Below are 27,931 nucleotides of genomic sequence, written 5' to 3' on the forward strand. Positions count from 1 at the left end.
AAAGAAAGAAAGAAAGAAAGAAAGAAAGAAAGAAAGAAAGAAAGAAAGAAAGAAAGAAAGAAAGGGATAAGTGCACACCCATGTTCATGGCAACATGATCCACAACGGCCAAGTGGGTGGGGGCAACGTGGAGGTGTGTCCTCTAGCATCTCCCAGAGCTCCCCAGCGGAATAGAGCCCTAGCTGCCCGTGAACCTGTTCATTTACCCTCATTCGCGTACCCTTGTTCATGCTTACTCACCTCCTTCCTTTCCCGGTCTCCCCTCCCCATTGCCCCACTCCAGTGCTTCCTGGGATCACCTTCCAGGTAGACCACTGGGATCCAATTCCTTGTCTCAGGGTCTGCGCTAGAGGACTGTGAACTAAGACAACACCTTAGTCATCCACCCAACCATCATTTACTGAATGCCCACGGTGTGCCAGGCACCACTGAAGTGTTGGGGACACAGTGGGGAGCAGGAGGGACATGTGCCTGGGGTCATGGGGCTTCCATCCCAGTGACCTCAGAGATACATATAAGTGTGCAAAGCGATGTGTATCAGGATGCTCACTCCAGGGGCGCCTCGGTGGCTCAGTCGGTTGGGGGTCTGCCTTCAGCTCAGGTCATGATCCCGGGGTCCTGGGATCGAGTCCCACATCGGGCTCCCTGCTCAGTGGGGAGTCTGCTTCTCCCTCTCCCTCTGCCCCTCCCCCCACTTGTGTGCGCGCGCGCTCTCTCTCTCTCTCTCTCAAATAAAATAAAATCTTTTTTATTTTGGGGTGCCTGGGTGGTTCAGATGGTTAAGTGTCTGCTTTCGGCTCAGGTCATGATCCCAGGGTCCTGGGATCGAGTCCCGCGTCGGGCTCCCTGCTCAGCGGGGAGCCTGCTTCTCCCTCTGCTTCTCTCTCTCTCATGAATAAATAAATAAAATCTTTATTAAAAAAATCTTTTTAATTTTTTTTAAAGGATGCTCACTCCAGCATAAAGCTGTAAACCACCACCACCCCCATTCCCCAGGGCATGGATCCAAAGGAGCTTCTCCAGGGGCGGGAAGGGGGCGAAGGAGAGGGAGCAATGACTCCATCTCAGATGGCCCAAAGTGGCTTTGGCCTTCGTTACCCACCTCACCCAACGTAGTTACATGCACAGCACTTGTCACAGATGGAGATCTCGTTCCCTGGCATGTTTGCATGCTTACCTCTGTGTTGGCTGCCCCCACTCGGGCAGAAGCTCTGAGAGAGAAGGGGGCCTTGCTTATCTTGGCCTCACAATGAAGGTCTATCTTGGGGCTGCCTGTGGTGGAGCCCACAGACACTTCGGAGATGTCACGTCTCCAAGGGTCATGCCCATCACAAGGCTTCACACAGGAACCTAAGCTGAGGGGAGGTCCCATCCTCAAGGTTTGGAGTCTCAGGTCTCTGGCTGTCTAGTGAACTCGAGTCTAGTGAACTCATGGGCTTCTTTTTCCCACAGGGGAGGGGTCTCGTTCTCCCATTTCGTCCAGGTCCCCTCTCCCTCGAGGTTTGCAGACAGAACCCATCAAGGTTCATCAGACGCCTCCAGGCTGACCTGGGTGCTTTGCTAGTCTAAGACCCAGCTCAGGCCTCCTTGGCTGAGGAGGAATGAGTGGGGGTGGGGAGGTAGTCATCCCTTCTAGAAGTGAACCTCCCAGACTGGACTCCAGCCCCAGATCCCAGAGAGCCCTCTGGCCCCTGTGCTTCCCCTCACCGCACCCCCCACCCTACCCCAGACCTAAGAGCAGCTTACTCCTATCCCTTTCCCAGAAGTCCAGAGCAGGTCTCAAGCTTGGGCAGGGTCACACAGATAAGCACCCCCACTCTGCTCAGCTTCCCTTGGCTGGGTGCTCAGAGCAGGAAAAGGGAAGCCCCCTTCCCTTCCCCGGACTCTGTTCACTGGTTCCTTGGTTGTGCCTGAAGACCAGGTGGCCGCACCTGGGGGTGGGGGTTGGGGAGGAGGAGGCTCTTCACCTGTTCCTGACAGGGTCTATACAGCCTGGATCCTGGAAGGAGGCCCAGAGGCTGGTTTCGGGAGCGCAGTGCCTCCGGGCCCCCTCGGTCTCCCCGACCGCAGCCTGACCCAAAGTTCTAAGACCCCTGCTCCTCCGGCCCGCCCCTCACCCACCTCGGGGGAGAGCCGAGGTAGACTCCTCCCGCGATCCCTCGGCGCCGGGAGTTGGGGGCGACCTGGGAGGGCCCAAAGGGAGGCGGGGCCGGGACGTCCCCTGGGCGGGCGGGCGGGGCGGCTCCCGGGCTCCTGTCCCGCCCGCCCGCCCTGACTCACCCAGGCTGGCCCGGGAACTCTGCGGGAGTCCCGGCCGCTCCGCTCCCAGGGACCCAGAAGTTGGGCCCAGCGTCCCAGCCGGAGCGGTGAGTAGGTGGCTCTCTGTCCCTGCGGACGGGGTGGTGAGGCAGGGGTCTGGCCCACGTGACGACCGCCCCAGGTGACGCTGGCACTGCCGCCGAGCCCGCGGCCCGCCGGGGCGCACCAGGAGCTGGGGAGGGGGTGGGGGCAGCGAGAGACTCGGCCGTGGCCAGCCCAAGGGCGCCTGTGCGGGAGCGGGCGGGCCTGGCCAAGGACGGAGCGAAGATCAGCAGGATGGGGGAGACCCCCCGGGGGGGCGATCTTGACCCCATTCCCCTTTCCTTGTCTGCTGGGACAACAGCGACAACTCACCTCTGCGAACCCCTCAATGCCCCAGAACCATACCCCTTGGGGTCCTTACCAGGTTGCCCCCTCTGGGACTATTAAACCTCAAGACCCCCTTCGCTCCTGAGTCCTGGCAGGGCAGCTCAGAAAAGTACTAGGTTGGGAGTACCCGAGCCGGGGCCTGGCCCAAGATCTGCTACTAAGGGGCCACCCCCCACCCCCACCCCTGACCTCAGTTTCTCGTGCTTTTTTTCTTAGTTTCTCTCTTGTGTAAGTCGAAGATCGGACCTGTGTCCTCCAAAGCCTGTTTCAGGGCTGAGAGCTATCGCTGTGTCTTCCTTGCCCATTAGCATGGGCTGTGGGTGAGGAGGGGTCGGACCAGGAGCACCCACCACTCCCTGTTTTGGGAGGCCAGCTGGGAGCTCAGGGGAGGGCCTGAGAGAGGAGAAGCAGGGGTGAGGTAGGGATGGGTGGAGCTCAGGATGGGCAGGGGGCAGTACCTGGTCTTTAGGTGGACCAGGGGCCCCCAACCTGGCCTGCAGAGCAGCGTCGGCCCATCTGTTCTCTGCCAGAGCTCCCCTCTGAGGTTCTTTTGGCGAAGATGCTGCATCTCAGCAAGAGGTTCTCACCCACCACAATACAGGGGGTGCCACCAGCCAGACGAGACTTGGGGGTTACGCCTTAAATACCACTTGTAGCTGTGAAACCTCGAGCTGGCTATTTCCCTCCCCGTGAGTCTGGAAAATGAGGGTTGCAGCAACCCCCCTCTCCCCCCCCACAGAGTTGGGATAAAAGGAGGTCCTGGAAGCATCTGGTGGCCATAAGCTGCATGTGGCCCTGTGGTTGTTTTCCTCTGAACTCCCCCTAGCTCAAGCCCTCTGCCCCGGGGCCCTCCCACCAGCCCTGCTCAGACAAAGGGGGGCCAGTCTTGTGTCTGTGGAAGCTTAATGGCAGGTTCAGACCATCCTGTTTGAGTCATGGAGACAGATAATGATAACCCCCGTGTCTGCCTCCGATTTGTGTTGTGTATATACCTTGTTCCGTGGGAGCCAGGGGGCCTTCCCCTGGGGACCCTGGGTGTCTCTGCCTTCTTGCCTTTGATTGTAGTCCTGGCGTGGGGGGTGCTGGAGCTCCCAGCAGTGCGAGATGGACGCAGCCAGGAAGTTGGTCCCTGCTCCCAGCAGTACGAGATGGACGCAGCCAGGAAGTTGGTCCCTGCTCCCAGCAGTGTGAGATGGACGCAGCCAGGAAGTTGGTCCCTGCCCGTCTATTTCTGTCACAGCCCCCAGAAGTACTCTTCTTAGGTTAAACAGCAGAGTGGGGTCCCTCAGAGGGACAGGTCCCCAGGGAAGGGAGAACAGCGGCTGGCTGGAACTGGTCCTGGGTCTCCCCCTCAGCTCAGTGTGTACATCCAGATGCACACTCAGAATGCCCCCAGGTGTCCCCTTGGATGGCTAGTGTACATTGGGCCCCTGGGTGCTGTTGAGCCGCCCTGCATATGTTTCTCTAAGATTCCCTGGTGACTGGACTGATACACTCAACTTTTCTTTCTCTCTACACTCACACTGAGAGTGAAGGATGGGGCATTGTGGGAGGGAGCCTCGGTTCTGTCTGAGCATCCCCTGCTTGCGCCTGATTCTGGGTGAGTCAGGGCCTGAGTCAGGGGGCCCTGCCCCTGCCGTCCCAAAGTGAGGGCCTCTGATGGGATTATAAGGTGTGGTGAACTGCCCCACCCTCAGCCTGGTGGGCAGAGCCCGCATCCTGTATCCCTGCCCACATCCACCCCATCCCCAACCAGGAGTCAACCCAAGGCCTCATGCACCTGGGGACCAAAAAAGGGAGGGAGGGAAGTGTTGAGTAATTGGCTGAGGTGTGGTCCAGGGCCAGGTTCCCCCTAAGCAATGGGTGGAAGGCTGGGGGACCAGCTCATGGCCCAGATGCCTCCCTCCCTTGCCCAGCCTCCAGGAACCCCACGTGGGAAAACTGGCAGGGTAGAGGAGCACGGATGCTGGGAGGGGCAGTCGAGCCTAGGAGCCCCCTTGGAAGCAGTGGGGGCCTTGCTGCCTCCCCTTCCTTCCGTCCAGCCTCAGGGAGTGGAGGAGGGAGCCTCCCCAGCTGCCTGCCTGGGAGGGTGATGTCCCAGCTCGTGGCACACGCCCCCATGGGACTTGTTCCTGGCCGTCCGTATCTGAAATAATGATACCTTGGTCTAAAACGAAACCCAGGGACAGAGTGGGCTGGCCGCCCAGCCCCAGCCGGGTCGTAGGTGTCACTCCGGCTGCTCCCTGCGTTTTCCATTTCCCAATCCTCTGCCCTTCAGCCATCCTGACACCCCCTACCCAGGTTTCTGTTTTCTGCCCCAGATTCTGGGCACCAGCCCCTCTAGACACCCAGGTGTCCTAGTCCTCCCGCCCCCTAACTGACCAGCCTTCGGTTTTGCCACTCCCTGCCCCTCGGGCCCTGTAACCAGAGCCAGGCTCCAGCCGGCTTTTCCGGTTGGAGGTTGGAGGTGGTGCCTGGAGCGCCCCTGAAGGGGGTGGGGGGGCCCACACCCCGGAAGTCCCGAGCCTGCCTCAGCGGCTCTCCGGCCCAGTGGCAGAGAGAGCCGGGGCCAGCCGCCCGGACACGAGGTGTCTGGAGTCAGAGCAGCAGAGCGAGCGTTTCGGGCTTGGCATCAAGGGTGGGCGGTGGCTGGGTTCTGGGAGAGGGCCACACGGGCTAGCTGGGGGACAGCGGCCCCGTGGACTGTCCGTCCGAAAGGGCCAGCAGCGTCAGATGGGGGCAGGGATCCCGGGGAGCAGAAGTGGGGAGAACTGTAGTAGATTGGCTTCAGGAAGGAGGGGAGGTCTGGGGGAGAGGGGAAGGGGGCACACAGCTCGTGCGCTCTGCCAGATTTGGGCAGGCAAGAGCACAAATTGGGAGCAGAGGCACGTGTCTGACTCGCTGGGGGCCCACGACCAGGCGCCCCCTCTTGAGGGTCTCTGCAACCCCTGCCTCCCCATCTCCCGCAGGAAAGATGATTCCGGTGGCCGAGTTCAAGCAGTTCACGGAACAGCAGCCCGCCTTCAAGGTGCTCAAACCCTGGTGGGACGTGCTGGCGGAGTACCTCACCGTGGCTATGCTCATGATCGGGGTCTTTGGCTGCACCCTGCAGGTAAGGCGCAAGGCCGGAGCAGGGCCTGGGCATAGCGCGGCCTGGGCGTAGGGGGCGGGGCCTGGAGGCGAGGGCGCAGGGGCGGGGCCGATGCGGGCGGGGCCTGGCGGGGCGGGGCCGGGGATTCCGGAAGTCTTCCTGCTAACTTTCCCGCAATTCTGGAGCCCGGAAGCGTGAAATCAAAGTGTTGACAGGATTGTTTCCTTCCGCGGGCTGTGAGGGAGCGTTGGTTCCATGCCTTTCTCCTTCCCGGCTCCTCGGTGGCCTCAGGCATTCCTTGGTTTATAGATGACGTTCGCTCATCTTTCCTCAGTGTGTGTGTGTGTCTATGTCCAAAGGACACAGTCATACTGAATTAGGGCCCACTTTAATGACCTCACCTTAACTTGATCACGTCTGCTCTGCAAAGACTATCTATTCATAGGTATTAAGGATTAGGACTTCAGTATCTTTTGCGGGGGCAGGGAGGGGGGGAGAGCGGGAGGATCCCATTCAAGCTAACTCCTTTTTTCAAAGACTGAGGTGCTTCCAGAGGTTTAGCGATTCTTCCAAAACCACAGCCAGCTCAGGAGAGTCAGGGACTGGGGCCTCCTCCCACCTTAAGCCCGCCTCTCCCCCCACCCCCCCCAACTATGCAGGCCGAGCCAGCTCCTTGACCCTCTTCCCCCACCCTCATTCCCAGGTGACCCAGGACAAGATCATCTGTCTGCCCAGTCATGAACTCCGGGAGAATTTATCAGAGGCCCCATGCCAGCAACTGCTGCCACGGGGGGTCTCCGAGGAGATGGGGGGCCTCCGGGAGGTCAGCGGCCTCAAGAACAACCTGGACCTACAGCAGTATAGCTTCATTAACCAGCTCTGCTATGAGACAGCCCTCCACTGGTATGCCAAGTACTTCCCCTACCTGGTCGTCATTCACACGCTCATGTTCATGGTCTGCACCAGCTTCTGGTTCAAGTTCCCTGGCACCAGCTCTAAGATTGAGCACTTCACCTCCATTCTGGGCAAGTGTTTCGACTCACCGTGGACCACGCGGGCCCTGTCCGAGGTCTCTGGGGAGAACCACAAGGGCGCCGCCGCGGGACGGGCAACAGCGACCAGGGAGGCCTCCGCAGGGCCAGGGAAAGCAAGTGAGGGTGAGAAGGAAAAGGTGCTGGTGGAGCCTGAGAAGATGGTCACTGAGCCACCGGCCGTCACCCTATTGGATAAGAAGGAGGGTGAACAGGCCAAAGCCCTGTTTGAGAAGGTCAAGAAGTTCCGCATGCACGTGGAGGAGGGAGACATCTTGTATACCATGTACATCCGGCAAACGGTGCTCAAAGTCTGCAAGTTCTTTGCCATCCTGGTCTACAACCTGGTCTACGTGGAGAACATCAGTTTCCTGGTGGCCTGCAGGGTAGAGACCTCGGAGGTCACAGGCTACGCCAACTTCTGCTGCAATCACACCAAGGCCCACCTCTTCTCCAAGCTGGCTTTCTGCTACATCTCCTTTGTGTGCGTCTACGGGCTAACCTGTCTTTACACCCTCTACTGGCTCTTCCATCGGCCCCTCAAGGAGTACTCCTTCCGTTCAGTGCGGGAGGAGACCGGCATGGGTGACATACCGGATGTCAAGAATGACTTTGCTTTCATGCTACACCTCATCGACCAGTATGACTCGCTCTACTCCAAGCGCTTCGCCGTCTTCCTCTCTGAAGTCAGTGAGAGCCGCCTGAAGCAGCTCAACCTGAACCACGAGTGGACGCCTGAGAAGCTGCGGCAGAAGCTGCAGCGCAACGCCCGGGGCCAGCTCGAGCTGACCCTCTGCATGCTCCCGGGGCTGCCCGACACTGTCTTCGAGCTCAGCGAGGTGGAGGCGCTCCGGCTGGAGGCCATCTGTGATATCACTTTCCCCCCAGGCCTCTCACAGCTGGTGAACCTGCAGGAGCTCAGCCTGCTCCACTCACCCGCCAGGCTGCCCTTCTCCCTGCAGATTTTTCTGCGGGACCGCCTGAAGGTCATCCGCGTCAAGTGTGAGGAGCTCCGCGAGGTGCCCCTGTGGGTGTTCGGGCTGCGGGGCCTGGAGGAGCTGCACCTGGAGGGGCTCTTCCCCCCAGAGCTGGCTCGGGCGGCGACCCTCGAGAGCCTCCGGGAGCTGAAGCAGCTCAAGGTGCTGTCTCTGCGGAGCAATGCCAGCAAGGTGCCAGCCAGCGTGACTGACGTGGCCGGGCATCTGCAACGGCTCAGTCTGCACAACGATGGGGCCCGCCTGCTGGCCCTTAACAGCCTCAAGAAGCTGGCGGTGCTGCGGGAGCTCGAGCTGGTGGCCTGCGGGCTGGAGCGCATCCCCCATGCCATCTTCAGCCTGGGCGCGCTGCAGGAACTCGACCTCAAGGACAACCACTTGCGGTCCATTGAGGAGATCCTCAGCTTCCAGCACTGTCGCAAGCTGGTCACGCTCAGGCTGTGGCACAACCAGATCGCCTACGTCCCCGAGCACGTGCGTAAGCTCCGGGGACTTGAGCAGCTCTACCTCAGCCACAACAAGCTGGAGACCCTGCCCAGCCAGCTGGGCATGTGCTCCGGCCTCCGCCTGCTGGACATCTCCCACAATGGGCTCCGCTCCCTGCCACCCGAGCTGGGCCTCCTCCAGAACCTGCAGCACCTGGCTCTGTCCTACAATGCCCTGGAGGCCCTGCCCGACGAGCTCTTCTTCTGCCGCAAGCTGCGGACGTTGCTCCTGGGCTACAATCACCTGAGCCAGCTCTCGCCCCAGGTGGGGGCCCTCAGAGCCCTCAGCCGCCTGGAGCTCAAGGGCAACCGCTTGGAGGCCCTGCCAGAAGAGCTTGGCAACTGTGTGGGACTCAAGAAAGCGGGGCTCCTGGTGGAGGACACTCTTTACGAGGGCCTGCCGGCAGAGGTGCGGGAGAAGCTGGAGGAGGAATAAAGCAGAGGTGGGGAAGGTTGGGGTAAGAGGCCTTCTGGATGCTTCCACCCCAGAACCTCTACTGTTGTCTTCAAGAGAGGTGGCCAAGAGGGCCTGGGCCAGGAGAGGAGGAGCAGACAGATCAACCTTGTGGGGTCCAGGCAGGATCCTGGGACTGGTCTGTCTGAGAAGAGACAGGAGGCTGTGGATTTGGGGTGGACCATCATAGAGGGATTAACTCAGTCATAGGATTCTCAGACCAAAGATACCTGTGTCTTTGGCGGGCTGTCCTGCCCTGCCCCTGGACATTCTAGCTCAATTAGTGCCATATATGGGGGTGGGGCACATCCCAATGGGATTTCAACCCTCTCCACACCTCCCCCCCCCCCCCCGGCCCCGACCAAAACAGCTTATTTCTGGGATTCTCTCCCAGGGAGGGGACACAGACACAAGGGACCAGCGACCCTCGCCCCCAACTTTGATGTCAATCCCTTATTTATAAGTTGTTTGCTACAGACACGTGAACTCAGAAAAGTGGTTCTCATATTTGGCTATGCATCAAAATCAACATCCCCAAAACAAAACATCCCAGGCCCCACCCCTGAAAGACTGACTCAGGTCTGGTTGGAGGCCAGAAACCTGCCTATAAATAAACATCCCAAGTAACTCTGATGCAGGGTGGTCCTAGGCCTGTATGTTGGGAACTATGGACCTACAGAATCTGGATGTCCAGAGCAGGGATTCTGAACCCTTTTTAAGTCCTAGAACTTTTGAACATCTGATAAAAGCTGGGCACCTCCTTTCCCAGGAAAATGCTCAGGTACACATACACGCAAATGTCCGCAAGCAACTTCAGGCAGTCAACAGATTCCCCCAGATGTCCCAGAGGGCCACTCGTGGACATCCTAAGGATGGCAGACTCCAGGGTTAAGAACGCCTGCCGTGGAGGTTACATTCTTCTGAGCACAGGCAGAGACTTGTCTCTCAAGTGTTCCCTGCGTGAGGGAGCATCTATCAGTGGGTGCTTAATAAATAATATGAATTATGAGAACTAAACTTCTGATCTCTGCTATCCACTTCTGTTGTCTAAGCCTTCCATTTCACCAGACCAATTACAGGCAAGCAAAGACACTCACGTGCCAGAATCAAGGCTATGAGTTTCTGTCCCGGAAGCAGAGGCAGGGAGACCTCAGCTTATCAGGAGAAATTAGGTGGCATCCTCTGCCCAGCTTTTTTCTGGAGAACCCCTTTTCCTCTACATTCCTTGTTAATTCTCCAAACTCCACTCTCTTGTATCTGTTCCACCATAAGTTGTCACCACAGAAGTCCCCACAAGCCTTCAGCGCCCACCAGTGTTCCTGCGCTGGACCAGGAGCAGGTAGGGCACAGCCTGACTGACCCTGACCTCCTGGGACTGGACACCTCGAGGTGTCTGCAAAAGGCGAGCCTCTTCCTGGCAACGAGAGCAGAGGCAAGCTGCTTTCCGAAAACCAGGATTCCAGTTGCGGACATTTTCCCCGGCACCCATCAGACCAGTTAAGCGGCGGGGAAGACAGGCCGAGGCGCATTAACACCAAGGCCGGTCTCCTGCACTGTCCAGGAGCTGGGCTCACATTCCGGGGAAGGAAGACGAGGGAAAGTCTTAAAATATCCCATCTGGGTCTGACCTGGAACTCTTCTGGCCATGACCCTGGCCCTGTGGTCGAGATCAGGGGTCCCCCATGCCGCCGGTCCTAGGGCCCCTACAGTGACGGAGCCCTACCCCGCCCCTCCCGCCAGTCCTTGGTCAAACCCGAGCTTGCTGAAATAGAAAGGGCTCCCCACGGGCGCCTAATTATGGTGAGGAGGCAGCAATTAAGCCTAACAGGGATGCTAATGAAGCACTGTCCCAGACGAGAAAGGCAGCTGGGAGGGAGCGTGGGTGCCAGAGAACAGGCCGGGCGGGGAACAGCGAAAACGAGGAGCTACTCCCAGTAACAGCGGCAGAACAGCGAGCCAATGTTGCGCATGCGCACCAAGGGCCACGCGCGGCATCGCGTCTACCCCTCCGTACGCAGGCGCGCCGTTTTCCCCGCCCGCCCTTCTCTACAGAACAGTGAATGGATTTCAACACAGCGCCTCTCGAGAGTGCGCTCGGAATCCGCGCGTGCGCAGCACAGTGAGACGATTTGCACGTTGCCAGACGCGAGCTCTAGGTGGCGTCACCCCTCCCACTGGGAAGAAGCACGCATGCGCGGAGGGTAGGCACGCGGGATGGGCGAGTGCGCGCCGCGGGCATGCGCCGTGCAGGGAGAGACGGCGGCTCGGTGGGGTCATCCAGGCGCAGGCGCAGTGCGGTGTTTGTCTGCCGGACTGACGGGCGGCCGGGCGGTGCGCGGCGGCGGCGGGGAAGATGGCGGCGTCCTCCCTGGAGCAGAAGCTGTCCCGCCTGGAAGCAAAGCTGAAGCAGGAGAATCGCGAGGCCCGGCGGAGGATCGACCTCAACCTGGATATCAGCCCCCAGCGGCCCAGGCCCAGTAAGCACGGCGGCGTGGGGGAGGGGGCGGGCGGGGCGGGGCGCGCGCCGCGGGCAGCCCCGCCCCCGTCGTCAGGCCCCGCCCCCGCTTCCGGGGCGCTCTTGCTCCTCCTCCTCGCCACCGCGTACCCCCCGCTGTCGGCTCGCGGGGAGAGGGTCACGGTGACCCGGGGGGCGTGCGGCCGCGGGCTCCCGGGCGGTCCTCCTCCAACGTAGGGGTTCCCCCTTACGGGGCCTACGAGCCCAGTTACCCGGCCCCAGGGCAGGGCCCCCCACCTGATGACCCGCCCCCTCACCGTGATCCTCGGAGCCTGTCACCCTCACCTACCCGGAGCCGCGCTCCCCTAATCCACGCGACCGCGACCACATCCAGATTCCTCGCAAACACGGACGCCCCTTCCGACCAGATGATTTCGCTCCTGCCGTCTCAGTGCCTGGCAGGAGGCCCCTTGCCCCATTCCGCACCTGGGTCCTCGTCAGATGGTTCAGTGGATGATCCACTCACACTCATACACACGCGCACCTGGCCCGGGTGACACCTGAGGTCGTTTGACCACATATAACTCCCTCTTCCTCTGACCTCTTTCCCTTGACTGTGTCCAGTAATCCCTTTTTCCCAGGCTGGGACCTTGTCATTGGGCCTAGCAGGCCCCCTCCCACGCACACCCTACCCACATACACCAGGCCCCCTCAGACTTCTCTGACTGGTTTCACTGCCACCATCTTGGGGACTGTCTAGCTTCTCCAAAAATACACACCGAACCCCCAGCCTAGCAGCTTTTCCTCACCTGGACTCTTCCCTGCACACCCACACTCACCTGGCCTAGGGGTACGTGAGGCCAGTGTGGTGATATCTCGACCTCCCAGCCCACGTACACTTCTCTCTGATCCCGCTATCTCTGTGACTACCTCCCTGGCATTTTATCATCTGGAATCAAAAGCTGCTCCTCCTTCCCCCAACACTCATACCCGGCCTGGGATTACCACAACCACTGTCCAGTTTCTTTATGTCCCACGAAACGCCCTCCCCAAATCTCTCAGCTGGAGGGCATCAGGTCTTCACCCTCCCCACAGACCTGATGAATAGCACCCCACCACACACTTTGTGTCTCTACAGAACAGTGAATGGCCCTCCTTTGTACTTCTGATATGATCCTTGTAGCTTATGTAGCTCCCTGTGGGGTCATCCTGGTAGGAGGGGGCACGCACCCCCATAACGGGGTATTGGGGTCACTCCCTGCTCACCCAGCCTGACCTTCACAGCCTGACCGCCCCCAGTCCCTGTGTGCGGTCCACTCCTCATCCCTCACTCTTCTGACTTGGGGTAGCGTGGGTTCCTCCCTGGGGCGGAAAGCCCTCCCAGGACTGGAGGGTCCCTGCTGGGCTGTGCGGTGCTGTCTCCCCTAGCCCCGGCATGGATGAGACAGGGCTGGGTATGGGGCCGGGGCTGCCTTATGGGGTGGCTGTCCGAGGTGCAGAGCGAGGTACAGTGAGGCCCACGGCGGGAAGGCCCCTGAGGAGCCCCCTCCAGGCGTCTGTGTCTGTCAGCTCCATCCCATGCTCCCGGTCCTCCCATTTCTGTCGGTTTCTACCCGTCTCTGCAATTTGGTGCCTCGCGCCTCCCTCTCTTCTTCGTTATGATTTGATTTCTTTTCTTTTGGACAAATCAGTTGTTTCTGTTGTGATTTATCGTGGTGTTGTTTTTTTTCTTCCTTTTCCCCATCCAGTTATTGTGATCACTCTAAGCCCTGCTCCTGCCCCGTCCCAACGAGCAGGTACCAGCCTTTTTATCATCGTCGCTTGGACATCTGCACCATTGACCTAACCGCTGCCCCGCCGCAGAATGCCCTCCCCCACCCCCCATGCTGTGTGTGTGCGTGCGCGCCTGTCACTCTTACTTTCTCTCCTTCCACACCATCAGCGATCAACAGTGTTCGGCCCACTTGGCCTCTTCTTCTGTGTCCACTCGCCTTCCACTCCTCCCTTCCTGGTGGGCTCAGGTTTGGACTCCCTGGAAGAGGAAGTGAGCTCCTTTACCCACCGGGAGTCTGCCGCCTGTGAGAGGTCACGTGTGTGCGCGTGTGTGTAAGGGGTCATGTATGTGCGCACGTGTGTAGTGTGCGTGCACGTGTAAGGGGGAGAGAGAGAGTTGCGCCAGGCCATCACTGTGCCTGTTGATTTGTTTCAACAGCACAGCGAACACGCATCGCCCGACTCGGGACACAGCAGTGGACAGAAGGGACCGCGGGCCACTCGACACGTGGCTGACGCTCACGGACAGTGAGCACTTTCCCGGTCCGGGAGAGGTGGAGAAAGCAGTGATGCCTTATAGAAAAGGCCGGTTCTTCAGGGGGTGGTCAGTCGGGGAAGCCTCTGGAGAAGCTGGTATCTGAGCACCGGGTCGTGGCAGGCGGGGAGCTGGAGATTGAAGGTGGAGGAAGCAGCCGGCCGGGGCCTGAGCGCAGTCGCTAGCGGGTCTGGAGCAGATGTGTGCGGGGGGCGTGTGTGTGTGTGTGTGTGTGTGTGTGTGAGTGAGTGAGCACGAGAGACAGAGAGACAGACAGCTGGGTGGGGTCTGGCCCTGTTGGCCCTTGTGTAGGTGGAACTAGATTGGGGCAGGGGGGTGTGTGCGCGCGCGCGTGTGTGTGTGTGTAAGACAGCGTGGGCCTGGCTCTGTTCAGGGCTCTCGGCGTATCGTCTGTGTGCGTGTGGGGTTTTGCCACGTCCTGTGTGTGTGCGTGCGCACACACGCGTGCATGTGTGTCGGACTGACAGCCTGGTGCATCTGTGGCCCCTGTTAGCCGTGTGCTTCCATGCGCTCTCTTGTTCTCTCTCTCTCTCTCACTCAGCCTCTTGCTCTCACTGTGCCCTCCTGACCTGCCGCGTGGCCTGTCACCACCTCTGTAACCTCTGTTCTCAGGGCCTTTGTGTACCTCCTCCCTTCCCCCACCTTAGCCACCCTATACCAGCCCCCCTCAAGTCCCCACCGTGTTTCAGTTTGTAGGGCCACTGGAAGCATCTGTCCCCCCACCCCAGAAGTGTGGAGAGGGTAGGGGTGTGGTCTTCACCCCAGAGAGGAGCTGACCATGCAGGGCAGAAAAGGGGCCCAGATACCCCCAGGGGGCGAGAGCCTGGCAGTATCCTCAGAGAGTCCAGGTACAGGGGAGCATTGGGGGGCCCCTCAGGTGCCCCTGAGGTGGTTGAGCGAGAGAGGGAGGGATTAGGACTTTGACCATGACAGAGGAGTGAAGCAAGGACACTACAAAGCCAGGGACTAGAGCAGCAGGGAGGGTGCTCAGGTGGTGAGGCCTCCAGGCCCGTGCAGGTGCCAGGCCTGGCCATCTCCCTGGGCTCTCCCGAGCTCTTCTTTTGCTCTGAGCAGGCCTTAGCAAGACCTATGTCCCTTCTATGACTGCAGGTTAGGATCCTGTACCTGCTCCCTCACTCTGGATGTGGTCAGGGGCCCAGGGTAACAATGTGGGGAAAGTACCCAGATGCCAGCAGTTCGAGCATATTTGTCTCTGTCCATTGGTCACTGGGCCCACGTTACCAGCTGCTTGCAGAACTGTGGGAGGGAAGCGTGGAGCGTGGCAGGGGGTGTAGGCAGAGAAGGGGGCATCAGCTGAGGGTTGTGGGAGAGTGGCAGGCCCCCGGTCTCCCGGCCAGCCGTTCTCCACAGGAAGGTCCTCTCTGGCCCCACTTGGAGACTCTTTCAGCCAGTGCCCTACCCAGCTAGGGACCCCCTTCTGGAGCACCAGGGCCTCTGGGGTACGAGGCTTCAGTGGAGGATTATCTGTCTTCTCCAGGGGCCACACGGATCTCTGTTCCCACCCTACTGCCAGCCCAGCCAGGGAGGATCCTAGCCCCGCAGGGAACCTACTGTTCTGTCCCGGGCCCCTGTCCGGCCTGTCTCTGCAGTGCCTCCTCTGGGCAGCTGGGCCCCAAGTCTTGGCTCCCATCTGTCTTGTCTGTCTCCTGCCCTCCCGATCCCCGAATGCCGCCTGCCCGTCCCGGGGTGCCCGCTGCCTGCCCGCTGCCTGCCCGCCTGCCTGTAGCATGCCCAAGCTGTCCGCATGCAGGCTGCTGAGAAGCCCCCACCGCCTGGCCCACTCCCCACCCCCACATCCCACCAGCCCTTGGAGGGGCTGTGCCACCTGGATCCCCTCACCCCGAGGACACAGGCCCAGCCTGGGGGCCTGCCCCCACCCATTGGCCCTAGCTTTGCAGGCCAAGCTGGGAGGCTCAGAGATGAGCCTGCTGGCTAGAGGGTGGCCCTCCCTGACCCTGGAACAGAACGTGGGGCAAGGCAGCTGGAAGTATGGGGCCCTCGCCCAGTGTCTCCCTGGGGTGGTCTGCCTGATTCTTATTGGGCAGCCAGGGTCAGTGCTGCCAACAGGCCCAGAACCCAGGCTGATCCTGGCAGGCATTCCTTCCTCACATGGTCCAGAGTGTGGGCACTGTGGCCCTGGGTCTGCTTCCTGGGCAGAGGTGGGGAGGAAAGGGACATATCAGGAAGGCTGCCTGGCTGAAGGATGTCATCAGTCTCTGGGCCGTGATCCGTGTCAGCATAGACTTGGGGACAGCCCTCAGCCTCTGAGGACCACCTCTCCCTGCCAGCCTACTCCATCTTCTTCCAGGTCAGGGGGGTGGGAGAAGGTACCCTGAGAGTGGTCAGGGAGACGCTAGCTCCTCCAGCCCAATGGGGTGGGGGCTGGGGGGTCTGTGCTGGCCTACCTGGTGCCAGGGAGGGGGAGACCAGAGTCCCAAGGCCCCAGAGTGCCAGGTGGTGGCTAACCCCCTCTCACCCTTGGTTCTCACCCCCCCCAGCCCTCCAGCTCCCACTGGCCAATGATGGGGGCAGCCGCTCACCGTCCTCTGAGAGCTCCCCACAGCACCCCACGCCCCCTGCCCGGCCCCGCAACATGCTGGGGCTTCCGCCAACCTTGTTCATGCCCCGCAGCATGGAGAGGTAAGCTGTTGGGACGGGCCCAGCTGGCCAGTGGGGGCGGGGGGTCACTTCGCTTGCTCCAGAGAGGAGGGTGGTTAAATTTAGGGGAACCCCTGTGTGTTGGGGACTGGGGTGGCCTCGGTTTGGTTGGGATCCTCCTCCACCGGGACCTCCTCCCTGTCCCCCCCAGCATCGAGATTGACCAGAAGCTGCAGGAGATCATGAAGCAGACGGGCTACCTGACCATCGGGGGCCAGGTACTACCCTGGCCCTGGCCCCCTGGGGGGTGGGCAAGATGCACCTCGGGGCTAGGCCTTGGGGTGGGGGCGGTGCCCCAGGCCTGGCCCATCCTCCAGCTCTGGCCGTCCTTACCAGCGCTACCAAGCAGAAATCAACGATCTGGAGAACCTGGGGGAAATGGGCAGCGGCACGTGCGGCCAGGTGTGGAAGATGCGCTTCCGGAAGACGGGCCACGTCATCGCCGTCAAGGTGAGCCCCGCCCCAGGTGGGCGCCCCCTCCCCTGCCCTGAGACCCCGGCACTAAGGCTCCCCTGGCCCTCCGTGCAGCAAATGCGGCGCTCCGGGAATAAGGAGGAGAACAAGCGGATCCTCATGGACCTGGACGTGGTGCTCAAGAGCCACGACTGTCCCTACATCGTGCAGTGCTTCGGCACCTTCATCACGAATGTGAGTGTGCGCCCGGCCAGCGGCCTCCGCTGCTCCCCTGCCTCTCTGGGGGCTCCGCGGGGCCTCCTCCACGGCTGGAGTCCGTGGCGGGGGGGTGGGTAGGGGCTGCAGCCGTGCCCAAGCCTCCCTGTGCTGCCCCCGCAGACGGATGTCTTCATTGCCATGGAGCTCATGGGCACATGCGCTGAGAAGCTCAAGAAGCGGGTGCAGGGCCCCATCCCCGAGCGGATCCTGGGCAAGATGACGGTGGCGGTGAGCGGACCGGGCAGGGGTGCGGCCGGCCGGGTCGTCCCCCCTGGGCCCCGTCCTCCCGTCACTGGTGCCCTCCCGCTGTCCTTGCTGCAGATCGTGAAGGCGCTCTACTACCTGAAGGAGAAGCACGGCGTGATCCACCGTGACGTCAAGCCCTCCAACATCCTGCTGGACGAGCGGGGCCAGATCAAGCTCTGTGACTTTGGCATCAGCGGCCGTCTAGTCGATTCCAAGGCCAAGACGCGCAGCGCTGGCTGCGCCGCCTACATGGCCGTGAGTGGGAGCCCCGCAGCGCTTGGGCGGGCGGGCGGCAGGCGTGGGGGATCGGGGCGGCGCGCCCGCACCGGCCTGGGGGTACATCCTCCCCTTCTCCTGCCGGCAGCCGGAGCGCATAGACCCCCCGGATCCCACCAAGCCAGACTACGACATCCGGGCCGATGTGTGGAGCCTGGGCATCTCCTTGGTGAGTGGGGGCCCCCGCCTTTTGGGCAGCATCTCCTCAGGATCCAGAAGGAGGCGGAAGGGAGGGGAGGAACCCGTGCTCAGCCCGTCCAGCCCGGTCCTCTCTTCTAGGTGGAGCTGGCGACGGGACAGTTTCCCTACAAGAACTGCAAGACAGACTTTGAAGTCCTCACCAAAGTCCTACAGGAAGAGCCCCCGCTCTTGCCCGGCCACATGGGCTTCTCAGGGGACTTTCAGTCCTTCGTCAAAGACTGGTGAGGAGCCCGCCGGCCCGCCTGGGTTCTAGGGGGTTTCGGGCCCAGACTGAACGGAGAAGCCCCCGCCCCCACTGTGGAAGCGCCCCCGGCAGGGATGCAGGCAGGAGCTGGGCCCGGAGCCCTGGGCATTAGGAGTCGGGGTTGGCCCCGGCCTGAGCCTGCCCTTTGCCGTGGGAGGTTGTGGACAGCAGATAGGCCCCGGCGCCAGGGGCTCTGTGTGTCCAGCCGCTGCAAGCCGAATCCTGCCTGCGTCGTGTCCACGTTTGCTTGTCCCGTGCGAGAGCCCCGCTCACCTCCCCCACGAGCCCCTCAGTCCAGGTTGGGCTTCTGTCACAGGCGGGATTCCCAAGTGCAGGCCTTGGGTCCTCGGGCTTTTCAGGAAGCAGCCCTGGGCCGCGAGCACACAGCAGCTCCTTCCCCGAGATTCTGAAGACCCCCATCTCGGAGCCGGGACACTTGAGTCCCCAGGGCAGCCAGGCCTCTCCTTCCCCGGTTCTTACTTTTCTTTGCTTCTCCTTCAGCCTTACTAAGGATCACAGGAAGAGACCAAAGTATAATAAGCTACTTGTGAGTACCTGGGGCCCCTTCCCGCCCCCTCCCACCAGGACGTCCGCCCGGGGCCTGAGCAGCCGCCCCGGGGGAGCCTCCCTGGTCCTCAGCCCCACCCCTCGGCCCACAGGAACACAGCTTCATCAAGCGCTACGAGATGCTGGAGGTAGATGTGGCATCCTGGTTCAAGGACGTCATGGCGAAGACTGAGTCACCGAGGACTAGCGGAGTCCTGAGCCAGCACCACTTGCCCTTCTTCAGGTAGCCACGTGGTGGCGGCCAGCCCCACCGGGGGCCAGGGGCATGGCCACAGGCCCCCCTTCCCCACCTGGCCACCCAGCTGCCCACCAGGGGAGACCTGGGACCTGGACAGCTGCTGAGGGCTGAGGACAGAAAGTAGGGGGTGCCGACCCACCCCCAGCCCCCTGCCCACCAGCCGTGGACAGATGGGCTCGCCAGGCCCCAGCCCTTCCCGTCCCGGGGTCAGCCGGCCTCCCGGGGTCAGCCGGCCGTGCGCGTCCCCCTGACAGACACTGTGAACGGAAGACAGCAGGCCACGAGCAGACTCGCTATTTATTCAGTCGTAACCTCTGGGCTGGGGCGGCCCCCAGGGGCCGGGAGAGAGCCGCCCGTCCCGCCCCTCCCCCCCCACTCGCCGTGTGCTGTCCCCTCCGCCTCCCTCTGCAGACATGCTCCCTGCCTCCATCCCCCCTCTCTCCCATCCCCTGTCTACCTCTCTGGCTTTCCCCATCTCCCTCCCTGCGTCTGCCTCTCTCCTGGCCCGTACCTGGGCTCCCCCTGCCAGCCCCCCCTGGGGGACTCCTGGGTCCATTTGGGTCTCCGGCAGTGGCGAGTCCGTCAGCTGGTGTCCTCGCCCCAGGAAGGCAGGCTGGGCGTTACGACTGCAGCTGGGCCTGGGCTGGTCTCTCTCTCTCTCTCTCTTTCTCTCTCTCTCTCTTTGATCTCAGGGGGTCCTTTTTGGAGTTTATTGTATTTTATTGTACTTGGTGGGGTGTTTGGGGTGGGGGGGCAAAGAGCTTGTTCTCACGGGGTTTGTCGGTACCTTCAGAAACTTTTACCAAAGTCATGTTTAGCTGCTTGTGGTGGAGTCCCCTGACCGCCTGTGGGCACAGGCGTCTGGGGCCGGGGTGCGGGGCCGAGCCCCAAAGGTGGGCTCTGGGGGGCTCCTCCTCCCTCGGGGCCAGCCCTCGGGGCTGGAGACTGGCCACAGCTCGGGGGGGTGAGTTGAGGACCTCAGGGGGCGTGGAGGGAGCCCGAGGGGCCGTGGCCACACGGGGTGGCCTTCAGGGAAGGCGGGTGCAGGGCACGGTGAGGGCAGCGGACGCTGCGGCGGCAGGGAGGTGGTGGAGGGGGTCAGTGGCAGGAGCGGGGCCCCGGGGCCCCGGGGAGGCAGGGATCGAGGGTGCAAGGGGCGGGTGTGGGGGTTCGAGGACGTGTGACAGGACAGAGGTGGGGCTGGCTGAGGGCTGGGCGTGTGCAGGCAGTCACGCCCTTGGAGTGCCCCTGAGCGCCCCTCGACTCCCCCAGAGCTGGCCAGTCCGCCCCGCGCCCTCTGCAGCAGCTGGAATGGGAGGGGGTGTGTTTCCTTTTTGTTGGTGATGCATGCAAATTAAGTGGACAACAAAACAAAAAAAACCAGAAACCCACAGAACCACAAAACCAACCAACACCAAAGGTGAGGAACTTGGCCGGACGGAGCGGACGCAGTCTAGGCCTAGGCATCGCTGTATCCGGTCTGTCCTGCGGACTCTCGTTCTGCTCCAAACTCACAAAACGCCGCACGTTCAAAAGTCCTGGAGTTCTCTGCTCTCTGCCCCCCGCCCGGGAGGGAAACGGCCACCTTCTCTTGCCCCGGTCCCCTTTGTGAGGGGATGGGGGCAGGGTGGGGGGCCCACAGGCCTGGTCCCCCACCTCCCTCACCTGGCCCAGCCAAGGAGGGGAGGGGAGGCGTGGCCTTTGTGGGTAGCTGGAAGGTTCCGTGGCTGGGCCCAGGGCCAGTGAAGGCCCTGGGGCCAGCCACCTGGATTTATTTTTATTTAACTATTTTCTGTTTTGTGAGTGCGTCTGCCCGCCCCTGCCCCCCTTCTGCGTGAAGTGGGTTCTGGGGGAACCTCTTCTTCCCCTCTGCCTCTTTCCTGTCCTCTCCCTCCGTCGCCAGTCACCAGCCATCCTTCTTGACCAGGCAGAGGGGGGAGCGGGTGGGCGGGCGGGCAGGGGCCTGGGGCGGCTTGGCTGAGGCCGCCGGCCCACGACCCCTTCCCCGGTCGCCAGTATTCCCCCAGCCCTTTTTAAAAACGAAATGCCCCCGTTTGTAAATCCTTAGACGCTTGAGAATAAAACCCTTCCCTTTTCTTCCACGGAGTCTGTGGTGTGTCTTGAGCTTGGCAGGCCGGGGCAGCAAGAGGTGGGAAGGGGCTGTGAGGCCTGAACTTTGGCGGGGGGGGGGGGGGGGGGGGGCCATGCCTTTCCAGGGGTTGGGGCCTCTGCACCCGGGCGGGGGACTGAAGCCCAGCCGGGCCCGGAAGGGTCGTATTTGTAGTGAGTTGCCGCATATCAAGTGACCAGTGTGCCGGACCTCCCTCCCCACCACCCCGCCAGCCACAGGTTGGCCAGAGAGGAGCCCTTAATCCCTGGCAGACCTTGGGCGCCGGCTCTGATGCACACCCCTCAGTCCACCGCCCCCGCCTCCTGGGGTGGCTGCTCAGCCAAGGACAGGGCCGCCTGCCCACCTGTCGGGCCTGGGTGCCGTCTGGCGGGCAGCTGCACTCCTGGGGCACACTTTGGGGGCGCCGGTCCAGCATGCTGGGTGCCACGCTCCTGCTGCTGGCCCTGCTCCCCGGGGTCGCCACCTTGCCCAGCGGACCGCCTGGTACGTAGAGGCTGGGGACACGGCTCATCAGGCTTCCATCCCCGTGTTGCCCTTTCTCGGCTCCACCGCCCCTCTGCCTTGCCTGGGGGAGCGGGGGGGGGGGCAGGTGGGCTCTGCCTCTGTCTCCCGTCTCCAGATCCTTCTCCTGGACCCCCAACTTCTTCAGAGGCCCCAGCAGGTACACTGATGCCAGTGACCGTGGGAGAGCGGTGTACCAATGCTTTTAGGAAACGTGTGGGGACTGTCCTGAGAACATTATTTGACAAGGATCCCAGCGGAGTGCCTCCCTCGGGCAGAGGGGGTGTGGGTGCATGTGGGTCCCCACCCCGTGTTGCTGCTGCGTTCGGTCTGGGAGTAAGGAACCTGGACAAATGGAGAGGCCGGAGACCCTGGTGGCCCGGCTGGGCTCCAGCTGTGCCAGAGGGGCAGAGAGACAGCACTTCCTTCTTCCCTTCCCCATTGCTCACGGTAACCTTGGAAAGGAAGGGGGGGGCAGCACCCTCCCCAAGCGGGCGCTGGGCCCCTTGGGTAGCTGACCTCACCCAGCCTGGCCGCCTTCCCCGCCCCCCGTCAGGCACCCTTCAACCCTGCCCCGCCAGGGAGTCCCAGGTCCGCTGTGGGGGTAGAGATCCAGGTCTGGGAAGGGGGGCTCCTCCCCAGAGGCGCGCATTTTTGCTCCCAGCCTCGGCTGCTGGGCGGTGGCGGCCCCCGGACCTTCAGGGGACGTACCATGCCTACTCTGCCAGCACCGAGCACCGGGGAATCCCGCACCGCAACAGCATCCATTTTCCAAAGGAGGCGGGAAGGTTGCTCCGCTGGCCTGGAGGGGCTAAGGGGCAGCGCGACCTGCTTCGTGTCACCCTTTCTCCCCGCCAGCGCCCCCATTCCCCGCGGCGCCCGGGCCCTGGCTGCGCCGTCCCCTTTTCCGTCTGGAGCTGTCGGACGCGGAGGAGGCCTTCCCGCGCCGCGCGGGGCCGCTCGAGGTCCCGGCCGACAGCCGCGTGTTCGTGCAGGTGTGGACGCGGGGCGCGCCGGGGCGCGGCGGGCCGGGTGGCGGGCGGCCGTTGCTGATCGCGCCCCCGCCCCCGCCCCCGCCCCCTAGGCGGCCCTGGCCCGACCCTCTCCGCGCTGGGGCCTGGTCCTGCACCGCTGCTCCGTGACGCCGTCCTCGCGCCCGACCCCGGGGCCCGCCCTGGCGCTGCTGCGCGGGGGCTGCCCCGCCGACTCCTCGGTCGTCCTCCCGCCGCCGCCGCCGCGCCCAGGTGCTGCCGGCTCCGCGCGCTTCAGCTTCCGCCTGCGCCCGGTCTTCAACGCCTCGGTGCAGTTCCTGCACTGCCAGCTGAGCCGCTGCCGCCGCCTCCGGGGAGCCCGCCGGACACCTGCGCCTCTGACGCTGCCGCCGCCATCGCTGGTGCGCGGGCGCACGGCCGGGAATCTGGGCGCCTGGGCCAGTCCCGGGGCCGGGGGGGGGGGGGGGGGCTGGGCACAGGCCGTCCGGCCTCTGAAGGAAGAGCTCCTTGGAGCTTGGGAATCTAGGGGTCCGACGCTTTGGAGGCTGGAGACGGGGGTCCCTCGGAGCTGGGGAGAGTCGCTGGGTCTCTCTCGGGCTGGTGGCTGGGCTCAGGGACGGAGAGGGGGGCCTGCGGGGCTCTGCCTAAGGGTTCCCCAGGGGACAGGGAATGGCCGCTGGGCTTGCTCTGGGATGCCTGGGGCGGAACTCGGAGGTCCCTCCAGGGCTGGGTGGCTGGATGCAGAGGCGGCCAAGGGGCCAAAGGTCTGGTATCTAAGGTTCTCGGAGAACTGGGTCGTGTGACCTTGAGGGGCTGCAATTTGCAGTCCTCACAGGCTGGGTGGCTGGCTGCTTGTACATCTCAGGGGCTGGGCTCACGGGCCTCTCGGGGGTCGGATTTCCAGGAGTTCACTGGTGCGACTCCTGGTCGCAATAGAGAGCTGGACACGTAGACCTCTCGGGAAACCCGGGGACAGACAGGTCCCTGAATCCTGGGGCCTGACTGCCCATCTCTTGCCTCCTCCTCCCCCCAGTGTCTGCCTCAGGATGAGGCGTGCACGGACGCCGGCAGCGGCGAGAGCCTGGGTGCCGACAGTCCCCACCTGCACACGCTGACGCAGCCCATCGTGGTCACAGTGCCGCGGCCACCCCCCAGTGAGCGCGCAGTTCTCCGCAGGGGTCGGAGAACGGGGGGTGGGGAGGACATCTGTGGCCCGGGCCCAGTCCCTGTGTCGTACTTCCCACAGGGCCATCCAAGGGCGTCCCCGGCAGAGCCGTGCGCCCCGAGCCTCCGGCCGCGGCCCCCGCGGCCCTGGAGCCCGCGCCCGTGGTGGCGCTGGTGTTGGCTGCCTTCGTGCTGGGCGCCGCGCTGGCCGCCGGGCTCGGCCTCGTCTGTGCGCACTCAGGTACCACGCTCTGCCCGCCGGGACTTCCGCCCGGCCCCCAGCCTATCCCCGCGGGTCGGGACCCCGGGTCGCCGCGACCCAGCCGGTGGAGCCCCGACCATCCCCAGACCTGCCTGCGATACGCCCGCGGCAGCCCCCAGGGGGCGCCCTTGCCCCGGCCCAGTGTGCAGGAACCCCTAGTGCTCCGCAGCCTCCCTCTCCTTTCCAGCGCCCCCAACCCCCGGTCCGGCCCCGAGAGACTCGCCCAGCGGCCCCCAGCCCAGGATGCCCCAGTGAGGCAGGTAAACGGGGGTACGGGTGGGGGGAAAGGGTTGTAACGTGGGGCCGGTAGGACAGCTGGAAGAGGGAGGTGATGATAATGGCGTTTTAGGCGTTCCCTGTGCCGGGGAGTGTTCGGAAGGTTTCATGCCTATTAATTAATGTAATCCTCATAACAACGTTCAGGTAGATATTATTATAATCCCCATATTAGAAATGAGACCCATGAGGCACTCTCTGAAGTAACTTGTCAAAGGTCACAAAATTTGGTGGAGCTGGAATTCAAACTCGGGCACTGGGTCACCCGTGGCCAACTTCGGGCTCTGTGTCACAAGAGGGGTCCTCAAACCTCGGACAGACACTAGATGAGGAGAATTCGCGACTCAGACCTAGCACCCACCCTCACTCCCGCACACAGACTGACGGAGGAGGCCAGTGATCCGCTGGGAAGGGGGTGGCCTGCGTTGTGTCCTCTCCTTCGCTCAGCCTGGGTAGCCCCTCGCCAGGGATGGCGCACCCCCAGCAAGGTCCCGAGACACACCAGCCACGGCCTCGAACCAGGCCCGCCAGGACTGCACCGGCCGCGGCCCACCTCGGACCCGACGGGACCACTGTCTCTGCTCCGAACCCTCCCGCCCCCGACGCGCTCCTCCTCGCACCCTCCCACCTGGGCTCAAAATAAACATCTGGTCTGACCTGCTGAGTTCTGAAGTCTGCGTGTGAGCTTGGCGCGGGTATAGGGGGCAGGAAGCAGAGGCCTTGGACCAGGCCTTGGGGGCCGGGCTCACACGCCCATGTATACGTGTGCAGATGGAGGCCAGGGGAGATCCAAGGGAGTTTTTCCCAAACAGAAAGGGACACCCAAGCCCACGTGCTTAAGTTTTAATAAGCTCCGCCTCCTTCCTCAAGCCCTGCACCTGCCCACCTGCCTCCGGCGGTCTTCCCAAAGCCAGGCTTTCTCCGCTCTCCACCCCCACCCTGGACCCTGCCCTCGCTAAGGCCTTGACCTCTGGTCTCTGCTCCAGCGCCCTCTGTCTAGTCTAGAGCTCGTAACTGTCTCCTGTCCGACTTCCTCCCTTCCCTCGAGCGGGACTACTAGCTCCATTTCACAAATGAGGAAACTGAGGCTCGGCTCGGCCATATCACTTGCTCTAGGTCCTCAGGGCTAGCCAACCCCACAGCCCAGGTTCTTGGCTACCACTGAACAGCTGCCTTCCTGCCAGGGTCCACTCCTTTTGGAGAAGCAAAGCACACAGTAGGAGTTTCGCGAGACTCAGTCCCGGAATGGAGGGAGGGCGGGAGATCTAAGGTCTCGGCTCCAGTTCACGGAGGAGATAAAATGCAGGCAGGTGGGGTGTCTCATGCGCCCCCACCTCCGTTCGCATGCCAGTCTCTCCATCCTCTGCCATCTAAACTGTTCTCTTCGGCCGCAAACGCGGAGCCACGCCCCCATCTGGTTCCGCCTCCGCGCCGTGCTTTCTGGCCCCAGCGGCCTCCGTAACCCCGCCTACCAGGGAAACGGGCCCGGGACGCAGACACCGCCCTCGCCGGCATGAAGCCTCCGCAGCGGCGGCGAGCGGCCCCGGCGCGCTACCTGGGTGAGGTGACCGGCCCCGCGGCCTGGAGCGCCCGCGAGAAGCGGCAGCTGCTACGACTACTGCAGGCGCGGCAGGGCCAGCCGGAGCCGGACGCCGCTGAGCTGGCCCGGGAGCTGCCGGGCCGCAGCGAGGCGGAGGTGAGGGGGTCCTGGGAAGGGAGGGGGGCTGGAGCCTCGGCTAGGATGTGGGCGGGGCATACTTTGCGGCTGAGGGGCGGGGCGGGGAGGCGGGGCGAGCGCGGGGTGGGGGCGGGGGACTTGGAAGGGAGGCTGAGTGTGGACGGGGCATGCAGGAGGCTGAGGGGCGGGGCATGCGAGACTGAGGGGCGGGGCGAGGTGGAGGCCGCGCGTGCGAGAGGCTGAGGGGTCGGTCGGACTCCGAATTAGACGGAGTGGAGGCCCCCCCCCCCGGTCAGGGCGGAAAGGGCAGTGAGGCTGAAGTGAGAGCCAGGAAACGGGGCCGAGTGGGTGAAGCGGGGCGATGAACAGGGTAGTCCTTCGCAGAGGGTGGGCCCTGGCTGCGGGGAGGAAGCAGAACCGGCCTTACACCTTTATGGGGTGGCTGGTCACACCTGGGGCCTGGGCCCGAGCCCCGGGGCAGAGTCACTGAGACCTGTAACACCGGGGTAGCCGGAGGCTAGGGAGCAGTGCCGGTCCGGGAGCAGGCAGTAGGCTTTGGCCTCTCTCCCCAACCCTGGGCGTGTAGAAGGCCCATTCGGCCTCCTCCTCTCTTATCCAGATCCGGGACTTCCTACGGCAGCTCAAGGGCCGCGTGGTCCGGGAGGCCATTCAGAGGGTGCATCCCGGTGGCCCGCAGGGTCCGAGGCGCCGGGAAACACAGACCCCGGCCCCCATCGAGGTGAGGCAGGACAAGGCCCGCCAAGGCCGGGCCCTGGGGCATGGTGTGGGTGTTGGGGGGGATAACCTGATCAGGGGGATCCCCAGGAGGGGCAGGGCTTGGAGACCCCCGAGGGTTGGTCCCTAGGCCGACTGTGTGCCCTCTGGTCGCCCCATCCAGGTATGGATGGATCTGGCTGAGAAGATAACGGGCCCGCTGGAGGAGGCCCTGACTGTGGCTTTCTCACAGGTACAGCCATCCCACAGGCAGGATGGGGGTGTTATGTATAAGTCTAAATTAGGGGGACTTGGCTCCGGGGCCCTTCCTCTTGCCAGCTCTGTGACGCTGGCCAGTCACTGAACACCCTGAGCCTCAGTGACCCCGCTTCCGACAGCTCCCCTATGTTACGTCTAACAGGGAGGATTTGGTGAGCAGGTGGAGGTGGAGGGCTCAGCTGGGTGCAGGGCAGCGGAGAGGCGGATGGGAGGACTTCCCCCTTTCCTTCCCTGATCTCTCTTCCTGCCAGGTACTCACCATCGCGGCCACGGAGCCCGTCAGCCTCCTGCACTCCAAGCCCCCCAAGCCCACACAGGCGCGTGGGAAGCTACTGCTGCTCAGCGCCCCTGGAGGGCGGGAGGACTCGAGCCCTGACACCCCGGGCCCCGCCCCTAAGGCGAATGGCCCCGCCCCCGAGGCACCTTCTGCATCCCTGGCTGACCCGTCGTCGGAAGGCGACTTCTCCGTGGACTTTGAGAAGATCTACAAGTATCTGTCGTCCGTCTCCCGCAGGTGTCATGGCCCTGAGCTTTCTGCAGCTGGTGAGAGTAACGGGCAGGGGCTGGGAGGGAGCGAGCCCCGGGCAGCAAGGCCCCCCCTGCCCTCACCCCACCCCTCTGTGTCCATCACCAGAGGCAGCGGTGGTCCTCGACCTGCTCTTGGCACTTCCCGAGGAGCTGCTCCGCCTGCCCTGCGATGCCCTGGTTAAACACATGTCGGATATGTACGTGCACCTGACAGCCCCTCAGCCGGACCCAGCCACAGAGGGCCTGGTGCCTGGAGCTGAGGATGCCGGGACAAGCTCCCCGGGGCAAGAGGAGGCCAGCCAGGCCGTGCCCCTGGCTCCAGAGAATGCCCCGCCCAGTGAGCCAAGGTCTGCTTGGCAAGCAGCTGGGGTCTGCCCCCTGAACCCGTTCCTGGTGCCCCTGGAATTGCTGGGCCAGGCAGCCAGCCCTGCGAGGTGAAGGCCCGGTAGGGGGAAAATACACCAGACATCTGTGAGCCCCCTGGCCCTCAGTCCTGCCTGGGCTGGTCCTGGGTTGTCAGGAGGACCCAGCCACGGTGGAAGGTCCCTGACATGGTGGGCAGCAGGGGGTGGCCTTGAAGATGATCGACACGGTAGGGGTCTCCGAAACAGAAGCACAGTTGTACAGGGGTTTGGCCACAGAACTGAGGTGGGGGCAGCCAGCCCCTCCCCCCACAAAGCCTGTCCCAACATCCTGTATCCTATGTCCTGTGAGTAAAGTTCTTGCCATTATGTCTTGTTCCCTTTTTCCTGGGA

At 63.0% G+C, this 27,931-nt stretch overlaps 4 protein-coding genes across 5 annotated transcripts; all 4 read left to right on the forward strand.

The window, feature by feature from the left end:
- The first annotated feature begins 2,297 nt into the window (after nucleotides 1–2,297).
- On the forward strand, nucleotides 2,298–9,101 carry LRRC8E (leucine rich repeat containing 8 VRAC subunit E). Its single transcript, XM_034997399.1, has 3 exons — nucleotides 2,298–2,366; nucleotides 5,658–5,800; nucleotides 6,483–9,101. Exons 2-3 carry the CDS (start codon nucleotides 5,663–5,665, stop codon nucleotides 8,724–8,726), a joined length of 2,382 nt encoding a protein of 793 aa, XP_034853290.1. The 5' UTR covers nucleotides 2,298–2,366; nucleotides 5,658–5,662; the 3' UTR covers nucleotides 8,727–9,101.
- Nucleotides 9,102–11,088: 1,987 nt separating this feature from the next.
- Nucleotides 11,089–18,640, forward strand: MAP2K7 (mitogen-activated protein kinase kinase 7). 2 transcript variants are annotated; one of them, XM_034996961.1, is made up of 12 exons: nucleotides 11,098–11,221; nucleotides 12,948–12,995; nucleotides 16,048–16,189; nucleotides 16,359–16,425; nucleotides 16,544–16,657; nucleotides 16,736–16,855; nucleotides 17,000–17,107; nucleotides 17,201–17,380; nucleotides 17,490–17,570; nucleotides 17,681–17,823; nucleotides 18,348–18,393; nucleotides 18,506–18,640. In XM_034996961.1, the coding sequence occupies exons 1-12, from the start codon at nucleotides 11,098–11,100 to the stop codon at nucleotides 18,638–18,640; spliced, it is 1,308 nt and encodes a 435-aa protein (XP_034852852.1). The 2 variants fall into 2 exon arrangements, with proteins under 2 accessions (XP_034852853.1, XP_034852852.1); XM_034996962.1 differs by lacking the exon at nucleotides 12,948–12,995 and having other exon boundaries at nucleotides 11,089–11,221.
- Nucleotides 18,641–21,995: 3,355 nt separating this feature from the next.
- TGFBR3L (transforming growth factor beta receptor 3 like) lies at nucleotides 21,996–24,498 on the forward strand. Its single transcript, XM_034997577.1, is given in 7 exon segments — nucleotides 21,996–22,129; nucleotides 22,131–22,278; nucleotides 22,368–22,676; nucleotides 23,309–23,429; nucleotides 23,522–23,680; nucleotides 23,889–23,961; nucleotides 24,153–24,498. Coding segments are annotated over 6 exon segments (939 nt in total). The 3' UTR covers nucleotides 23,957–23,961; nucleotides 24,153–24,498.
- Nucleotides 24,499–25,466: 968 nt separating this feature from the next.
- Nucleotides 25,467–27,895, forward strand: SNAPC2 (small nuclear RNA activating complex polypeptide 2). Its single transcript, XM_034998621.1, has 5 exons — nucleotides 25,467–25,673; nucleotides 26,275–26,394; nucleotides 26,554–26,622; nucleotides 26,900–27,191; nucleotides 27,283–27,895. Exons 1-5 carry the CDS (start codon nucleotides 25,491–25,493, stop codon nucleotides 27,612–27,614), a joined length of 996 nt encoding a protein of 331 aa, XP_034854512.1. The 5' UTR covers nucleotides 25,467–25,490; the 3' UTR covers nucleotides 27,615–27,895.
- Nucleotides 27,896–27,931: the final 36 nt, after the last annotated feature.

The sequence above is a fragment of the Mirounga leonina genome, unplaced genomic scaffold (genome assembly GCF_011800145.1).
Source record: "Mirounga leonina isolate KUSES-001 unplaced genomic scaffold, KU_Mleo_1.0 Mir_94, whole genome shotgun sequence".
NCBI classification, from domain to species: Eukaryota; Metazoa; Chordata; class Mammalia; order Carnivora; family Phocidae; genus Mirounga; species Mirounga leonina.

What these genes read in the sequence shown, in the direction of transcription:
- LRRC8E (XM_034997399.1), top strand. Translation starts at nt 5,663, where the DNA reads ATGATTCCGGTGGCCGAGTTCAAGCAGTTCACGGAACAGCAGCCCGCC. An exon ending in TCTTTGGCTGCACCCTGCAG is followed by an intron (nt 5,801 to 6,482) that starts GTAAGGCGCAAG and finishes CCTCATTCCCAG; the next exon opens with GTGACCCAGGACAAGATCAT.
- MAP2K7 (XM_034996961.1), top strand. Translation starts at nt 11,098, where the DNA reads ATGGCGGCGTCCTCCCTGGAGCAGAAGCTGTCCCGCCTGGAAGCAAAG. An exon ending in CCCCCAGCGGCCCAGGCCCA is followed by an intron (nt 11,222 to 12,947) that starts GTAAGCACGGCG and finishes TTCCCCATCCAG; the next exon opens with TTATTGTGATCACTCTAAGC. An exon ending in GCTGCGCCGCCTACATGGCC is followed by an intron (nt 17,381 to 17,489) that starts GTGAGTGGGAGC and finishes TCCTGCCGGCAG; the next exon opens with CCGGAGCGCATAGACCCCCC.
- SNAPC2 (XM_034998621.1), top strand. Translation starts at nt 25,491, where the DNA reads ATGAAGCCTCCGCAGCGGCGGCGAGCGGCCCCGGCGCGCTACCTGGGT. An exon ending in AGACCCCGGCCCCCATCGAG is followed by an intron (nt 26,395 to 26,553) that starts GTGAGGCAGGAC and finishes CGCCCCATCCAG; the next exon opens with GTATGGATGGATCTGGCTGA. An exon ending in TGACTGTGGCTTTCTCACAG is followed by an intron (nt 26,623 to 26,899) that starts GTACAGCCATCC and finishes TCTTCCTGCCAG; the next exon opens with GTACTCACCATCGCGGCCAC.